This window comes from Periophthalmus magnuspinnatus, chromosome 13 (genome assembly GCF_009829125.3).
Source record: "Periophthalmus magnuspinnatus isolate fPerMag1 chromosome 13, fPerMag1.2.pri, whole genome shotgun sequence".
Taxonomy (NCBI): domain Eukaryota; kingdom Metazoa; phylum Chordata; class Actinopteri; order Gobiiformes; family Gobiidae; genus Periophthalmus; species Periophthalmus magnuspinnatus.
In genome coordinates this window covers 30,591,883-30,598,680 of record NC_047138.1, presented here as the reverse complement: position 1 = coordinate 30,598,680, position 6,798 = coordinate 30,591,883, and the positions used below count along the sequence as shown (strand labels likewise).

At 43.7% G+C, this 6,798-nt stretch overlaps 1 protein-coding gene across 1 annotated transcript; it reads left to right on the top strand.

Annotated features, from left to right (window-relative positions):
• Positions 1-1,469: 1,469 nt before the first annotated feature.
• On the top strand, positions 1,470-6,007 carry LOC117380771 (E3 ubiquitin-protein ligase TRIM35-like). Its single transcript, XM_033977611.2, has 3 exons — positions 1,470-1,509; positions 3,593-4,043; positions 4,832-6,007. Exons 2-3 carry the CDS (start codon positions 3,600-3,602, stop codon positions 5,774-5,776), a joined length of 1,389 nt encoding a protein of 462 aa, XP_033833502.1. The 5' UTR covers positions 1,470-1,509; positions 3,593-3,599; the 3' UTR covers positions 5,777-6,007.
• Positions 6,008-6,798: the final 791 nt, after the last annotated feature.

The following is a 6,798-nucleotide window of genomic DNA, read 5'->3' as shown; positions in this document are numbered from 1 at the left end:
CCCGAGTTCTAAATCTTTGGTTACGACCCGGGTGGATTAAACATATTAAAGAGGACGCAGGAGTCAAACGGGTTACGAAAAGTCAAATTGTTTATTTTAAGTTCATTTTAATTTACTTTAAACGCCCCCAAACCCCCTTCTCCTCTGCGCAAAACAACACAACGACAGAAATGTGGACTTGATGAGCCAAAATGGAACAGAAGGACGCGGCACCGGGCCGTAGAACCCGGTGCCAACGTCGCTAACCTAAAACAGAAACGGTCCCCAAAACTAACCCAGGTGTGGAGCGAGCAAAAACGCAAGAGAGCGCCCCACGGATAGGTCGGCCTTTTTATACGGCGACCAGCCACGCCCCAAAACAAGCATAAATATAAATATCTCGCACCTTTTTATCTTTGCGAGCTGTTAACGGCTCGTACGCCCAACAGAGCTTTGTGGTCGGCCAGTCGACACCTGCTGGACGTCCCCAGAACGAAAAGGAAACCGTGGGGTGACAGCTCATTTTCTGTGGCTGGTCCCAGACTTTGGAACTCTTTGGCCCTAGAGTTAGGCTCAGTCACTACTTTTGTCTCTGTTTAAAGCCAAAGCTAAAGACTCATCTGTTCACGATTGCCTTCAGCTAGTGTTTTTTTATTGTTTGTTGTTTAGTATATAGAATCTTTGTTGTTTTTTACATTTTAATGCACTTGAAAAAGCACTTTGGTTCAGTTTTTGCTGTTGTAAAGTGCTATACAAATAAAGTTTGATTGATTGATTGATGAAGTGCACGTCAGCTTCAACGCTTTGAGTCCTGCTGACTTTTAGACGTTATGTGTCGTGTAAAAGACTCGATGGAGGTGTACGCCCCATGCACTTCGAGCTTTTGGGTTTGGTGGAACATTGCTCTGATGGATCAAACTATTATATTTAGATCCAAAAGCTGCAGTACAAACTAATGGTCTAATGTGTTCTTCAGACAGAACAGAGGCATACCCCAGGGTTCAGTACTTTCCCCTGCCTTGTTCTGCCTCGCGCTTGAACCTTTGGACCTTTTGCTACAGCCATTCAGGAAAAAATCAAGTATCAGAGGTATCAAAATGGAGTATACGCATAAACTTCAGACCCAGTCACATATCTGTAAACATAGAATCTATTGGAAAATGATGGTAATCGGTCACATTTTTATACAGCACTTTTCCACCTTGAAGACACTCAAAGCTCTTTACGTCTGTGGGATCTGGACTCGCATCGCCGCTATCTCTCCAGAAGTTTAAATCAGCTGCTCCAGATCTTACGTAACAATTTAGTTTTTCTTGTGACGTTCTAAAAATACATCACTATTTATAACGTCTCGAGTGTCTTTTATTGCGCAGTTTAGCCTGTGAACTGTCGTAAAAAAAGGCGTGACATTTTACAAGTATCAAAGGTCACATGATATCGGCAGGTCAGAGTCAAAAGTAGGAATCGTTCCGGTTCAGAGACACGGACGGATCGATCTGAAGTGAAGTACGGGCTTCTGCTGGAGCTGTGGTGAGTACAAACACTGTAGAAACTCATGTTATAGCGTCGATAAAGGAGCGTAATCTGACTTTTTTTAATAGCAAAGTGAAAGCAGGTCAGCAGTGAGGGGTCGGACCCAGGAGGTGTAACGTCAAACATGAAATGGCACTTCAGATTAAACAAATAAAGATTATATTATAACCGATATTAAAACTTTTGTGGTCCTTCCTTTGCTTGACACGTGACTCTAAATCCCCAGTGTCACGTTGGAGGGAAATGCTTAAAATTGCAGGGGGCGCTGGAGAGCCATTTTTAAAGATAGAATTTTAATCCACACATCGTTATGTCCAGCTCATCAAAATACACAAACGCTCCATTGGGTTTGTCTGAATCCGACGATGTTTACGAAAGTTACAGGGATTTTTATGCTTCCAAAATGGCTGCTTCGCTTATTCTTCATTCATTCTGAACACATGTAAATTATTTAACAACTTTTACCCCAGATATGTCCCGATGATGCTGCCTCAGTTTGGATTCCGTCCGATAAAAAACCCCAGGACAAGTTTGTTAAAGTACGAGGTCTAGATTTCGGCCATCTGCATATCTTGATTCAAAATGGCCGCCTTCGTGTAGGAGATAGGGCGTGGTCCCCGTAGATCTTTTTGCTCAGGGTCGCATAAAGATCGAGTGTAACAAATTAAACGAAATCGCGACATTTTTTTTCACTTCCCATTGACTTTTTTGAGGCGTGGCCATGTCAAAGTGGATGTAGAAAGGGCGTGGTCTTCATTGGTATTTTTGTTCAGGATTCTATCAAAGGTCCGTCCCATTTTAACTCTACAGGGGGCGCTGGAGAGCCATTTTTAAAGATACAAGTTTAATTCACTCATCATTATGTCCAGTTCATCAAAATACAGAAACAGCTGTATCCAACATTTTTTTCCAGAGTTGCAGGGATTTTTAAGTTTTCAAAATGGCCGCCACATTAAGAGTTCGTCATGACCACAGCCTAAGACTTATGTAAATTCTTTTAACAACTTTTGATCCCAGATTTGTCTATGCAGCCTCAGTTTGGAGTCCGTCCGATCAAAACCCTAAGACAAGTTTCTTAGCGTACGATGTCTAGGTTTTGGACGTCTCATGTTGGACCCAAGATGGCGACGCCCTCGAGATGCTTTTTGTACCTGTTTGTTCCTTATTATGAAATTTCATCTTAAACGGTAGAGCTGTATTTTGCAATTAATTACATCCAGCTCAGAAATGTGCACAAACGCTTCACTGGGTCCGTTGAAATCCGACAATGTTTATGAATATTTATGATAGAATTTTTTACATTCCAAAAAAATTACATTTTGTTGAAAAATCACCATGACGACGCCCAACATTGTATTTAAAATGTAATTGATATCCTTTTATTGCACATTGGTTTTGTGTCTTCTGGCCAGGTTTGAAGTGTTTTTGATGAAAACTGTTGGAGGAGATGTCAAAAGATTATGATGCGTGATTTCGTCGATCCTCGGTTTGATCCAATATGGCCGACTTCCTGTAGGGTTTAGGGCGGGGCCATAATATCATTTTTTACATGTTCTAACGTGACCTATTTTTGATGCTAAGTTTTATTTGTCGACGATGACATTTTTCTGGGCCGGGCTCCCATTGGTGCAGTGTAAATCGATTTTTGAGGTGGCGCTACTGAGCCATGTTTCAGTATTTTTTCTCAGGGTCTTCACTCAAACCCTCACTGAACTCTAATTTTCGATACCACTTACTTGTCGATACATCATTGTTTACTGCTTCATTTTTGTGAGTTTCCCCCAAATAGTACACTTACAATCGGGCTCTCACATTCGCACTCGGGCCCTAAAAAATGAATAACCAAATCAAATAACCTTCATGACTTGAGCAGATACGAAACTGATGTTGGGAGTTTCTGTTTCTACATTTAAAGTCCGTTTCATCTCTTACAACAGGTTTCAGAGTTTAAGAACAGAAACATGTCTCGATGTCCTGAAGGTTTATCATGGGCTTTTTGTGTTTGTCACTGACTCGTGTTATTGTTCTGAAAATGCGGTGATCTGTCTGACATTTTGTTTCTTTGTGCTGTTAAATGTAGAGACAAAATGGCTTCCAGGCTGGAGGAGGAGCTGATCTGTTCCATCTGCCACGAGCTCTTCAAAGATCCTGTGGTTCTGTCCTGCAGCCACAGCTTCTGTAAAGTCTGTCTGAAGAACTGGTGGAGGGACAAACTCAAGAAGACCTGTCCAGTATGTCAAAGGGACTTTCCTCCCATAAACCGGGCACTGAGGAGCCTGGCCCCAAGGAACCTGGCCCTGAGGAACCTGGTGCAGAAGTATGAAGAGCAGCGAGAGCAGAACCCTCCCCTGTGCAAACTTCACTCAGAGAGGCTCCGGATCTTCTGCCTGGACCATGAGGAGCCGGTGTGTCTGGTCTGCAGAGACTCCAGGACTCACACTGACCATAAGTTTAGTCCTTTGGAGGAGGCGGCCGAGGACCTGAGGGAGAAGCTGAGGAGGATCATCAGGCCTCTGCAGGACAAACTGCAGGTGGGTCCTTCAGGTTCTGTCCTGTGGTGTCGCCTTTGTACCAAAATACAAAAGTGTGTGTGTATGTGAGTGTGTGTATATGTGTATGTATATGTGTGTGTAGGGGTGTGTGTGTATGTGGGTGTGTGGGGGTGTGTGTGTATGTGTGTGTGTATGTATGTATATATGTGTATGTGTGTATATATGTGTGTATGTGTATGTATGTATGTATGTGTGTGTATGTTTGTATGTGTGTAGATGTGTGTGTGTATGTATCTGTGTATATATGAATGTATGTATGTGTGTGTGTATATGTGTGTGTATGTGTGTGTGTATGTATGTATATATGTGTGTGTGTATATATGTGTGTGTATGTATGTAGGGGTGTGTGTGTATGTGTGTGTATGTCTGTACGTGTGTATGTATGTGTGTGTATGTTTGTATGTGTGTATGTATGTGTGTGTATGTTTGTATGTGTGTAGGGGTGTGTGTATGTATCTGTGTATATATGAATGTATGTGTGTGTGTGTGTATGTGTGTGTGTATGTATGTATGTATGTGTATGTGTGTAGGGGTGTGTGTGTAGGTGTGTACATGTGTGTGTAGGGGTGTACGTGTGTATGTGTATGTGTGTATGCCCTGTCACTCTGCTCACACACTCACTGTCACACTGCTGTGTCAGAGGCTGTGGTCACTCGCTTCACTTCATATCTTCTTTTAGTCTGAAGTTTTATTTACAATAGTAAAACCGTGTTGTGTCACATTCCTCACAGACACAGGCTTCTCTCAGATTCACTCTGGCTCTGCAGGTTCTGACCGAGACGAAGCAGCAGTTTGAAGACACGGCGGCTCACATCACAGCCCAGGCTCGACACACAGAGGCACAGATCCGAGACACGTTTGACAAACTGCACCAGTTTCTGTTGGAGGAAGAAGATACCAGGATGAAGGCTCTGAGGGAGGAGGAGGAGCAGAAGACTCAGCGCATGAAGGACAAGATGGCCGCCGTGAGCAGAGACATGGAGACTCTGTCCAAAACCATCGCGGAGACGGAGGAGCAGCTGATTGCCATAGACATCTCCTTCCTGTTACACTACAAGTCCACACTGGAGATGGTGCAGCGCTGCCCCCTGGTGGAGGACCCAAAGATGGAGCATAGAGCTTTAATAAACCAGGTCAAACATCTGGGCAACCTGAGCTTCCACATCTGGAGGGCCATGAAGACAGTGGTGAGGTTCTACCCCATCGTTCTGGATCCAAACAGAGCGTACCCCGGTCTGATCCTGTCTGAAGATCTGAGCTCGGTGAAACTCGAAGCGAAACAGTGGCTTCCACAGAATCCAGAGAGACCCACGTACCGCAGTGTCGCTGGGTCGAAAATGTTCAGATCGGGGACGCACAGCTGGGACGTGGAGGTCGGGAACAATAAAGACTGGGACGCAGGTGTGAGCGGACACGTTCAGAGAGGGGACAAACAGGAGCACGGGTGTTTCAGTGTATGTTTCTTAGATTATAAATACACAGCCTGTTCGCTCGCAGACACAGACACAGCGCTGACCGTGAGGAAACATCTACAGAGGGTCAGAGTGAAGCTGGACTTAGACAGAGGAACGCTGACCTTTAGTGACCCCAACACAAACACCGACCTCCACACGTTCACGGACACGTTCGCCGGGGGCATGACTCCATATTTATCCACGTTCAACAACATCCCCCTGAAGATTTTACCGAAGGACGTCACCGTGAAAGTATAAATGAAACCGAGGGACCATCAGAACTGTGGGAAAGTCCAGATTTTGTCTCGTTTGAAACAGAGAAACAGAGAAATACATTACAAGCAGGATTTAGTGTCGAGATTACTACTGTTTTAAAACTTTCTTATGGTCGTCAATTCTTCTTTTTGACCCTCGTGAGCTCCTCCCAGTAGAGTTACGCTCAAGTTCTGGGCTCAGTTTAACTCCAATTAGTTTCTCTTATACTGTAACTCAGCCCGGTGTGAACGTTTCAGAAGATAAAATTGTCGTAACTAATATTTCACTTGTATATTTTTGGGTAATTAGCAATAAATATGGAATGATTTAATGTTCTAATGCTGTTACCTCCTCAAATTTGAAGCAATTCCAGGTCTGAAATTGATCTTTTGAGGCTAACCGCTAACTGAAAGTCCCCAATAAAACGGCAAACTTTAGCATCCCGCGTGTTGAAAACGGTGAAAACGGTGAGTACTCGACCTCGTGCCAGCGCTGAACCAATGAAACGCTAAGGAAAGTCTTTACGTCCGCCTAGCGCTGTCCCTGATTGGTCAGTTTTACAGTCTCTCCGTTTGCCAATCGCTGTCTCTGATCCCTCGTCTCGGTCTTTTATTGTACGACAAACTGATTTCTTCCGTCTCATTTTGCCTTTGCAGGGGGCGCCGGAGAGCCACATTTAAAAATACAAGTATAATTCATAGTATCATTATGTCCAGATCAAAAATCAGTCATCGAAAATCAGAAAATGCTAAATGAGTCCTTCGAGATCCGACAGTTTTTACAAAAGTTACGGGGATTTTTGTTCTTTCAAAATGGCCGCTTCGTTAAACACTCGTTATGATCACGCCCGGGGACTTATAAATTAGGTTTTATGATTTTTTTTAATTTAAATTTCTTTTATGAAATTTGAAGGGGGCGCTATGGAGCTATCTTAAACGGTCGAGCTGCAAACTTTCCCAAAACGAACGGAAAACTTTGGAGCTACTCTGAATGAGACGAGAGAGTTGATTCTGATCCGAGACTCG

Coding starts and splice junctions, on each gene's coding strand:
- LOC117380771 (XM_033977611.2), top strand. CDS start 3,600: ATGGCTTCCAGGCTGGAGGAGGAGCTGATCTGTTCCATCTGCCACGAG. Junction 4,044..4,831: donor CTCTGCAGGACAAACTGCAG/GTGGGTCCTTCA, acceptor CTGGCTCTGCAG/GTTCTGACCGAGACGAAGCA.